Below are 867 nucleotides of genomic sequence, written 5' to 3'. Positions count from 1 at the left end.
AGCAGGCTGCATTTACACAGAAGGTCTCTCAAGTAATCAGCCCACACTTAGGAGTACCTAAGTTTATTTGCAGTGTCAAAATATGAGCATATTGCCTTTAGGAACATAACAAAATTGTGAAGTGGGTATGGCAGGTACACTGCACTATTAGATATAATATGTCAGCTCTCAAAGGTTGAAATGTGCTGAGAAATATGTTTTTTGCATTTTATTGCAGAACGGCAAGCCAGATCTGAGTTTCTTTGCTTCAGACTGCTTTCATTTCAGTGTAAGAGGGTACGCCGAGATGGCCATGGCTCTGTGGAATAATATGGTAAGATGTTACAACCTAGATCCCTATGTGTTTGTGGTGGCAGTCCCTACAAAAGATCATGAGAAAGATGTCTGAAACAAAACACTAAGCAAGAAATAAAACTGATATCTTAATGAGAGGGGGACTGCTCAACTCTGAGACCCTTCTCAATCTGCATTGCTCAGGAACACAATCCAAAGCAATCATGTTGCATAAAACAGTGAGAGTCTTTGCTCATTCAAAATGAGAAATCCCGAGAGTCTTAATGTAATGAAAAATTCCCTTCTCATTGGTAAATAACTTGCATTAAAGCAAAAAAAATCAGCCTAGTTAAGCATTCAGTCCTGTAGGTTTCATGAAAATGTCTGTTGAATGAGCTTGCCCTTCTTCAGTGAATTCAGTTAGATTTATTAGGAAAACATACATGTGATTGAATTTTTGCTGCCATTAATAGTGGGGACATGTTGTACCACCCACTCCAGTATCTGAAACAATTCTAGTAGAGTCACTGATACTAACAGGGGGCTGAAATCACACATATGATGCCTCTGCTTTCAGCTACACTCCTTCTGTCA

General features: G+C 39.1%; 1 protein-coding gene across 1 annotated transcript in view; it reads left to right on the top strand.

Annotated features, from left to right (window-relative positions):
• Nucleotides 1-867, top strand: part of LOC104528287 (phospholipase B1, membrane-associated) — a gene marked incomplete at its 5' end in the record, with an annotated part of 29,797 nt that overhangs the window by 25,121 nt on the left and 3,809 nt on the right. The window contains one exon of the mRNA XM_010172246.2: nucleotides 218-313. Coding sequence (XP_010170548.2) covers nucleotides 218-313 — 96 coding nt within the window. The remainder of the gene's footprint in view (nucleotides 1-217; nucleotides 314-867) is intronic.

The sequence above is a fragment of the Antrostomus carolinensis genome, unplaced genomic scaffold (assembly GCF_000700745.2).
Source record: "Antrostomus carolinensis isolate BGI_N321 unplaced genomic scaffold, ASM70074v2 scaffold24437, whole genome shotgun sequence".
Classification (NCBI taxonomy): domain Eukaryota; kingdom Metazoa; phylum Chordata; class Aves; order Caprimulgiformes; family Caprimulgidae; genus Antrostomus; species Antrostomus carolinensis.
The sequence above is the reverse complement of the archived record's forward strand: the minus strand, read 5'-3'. Positions and strand labels throughout refer to the sequence as shown.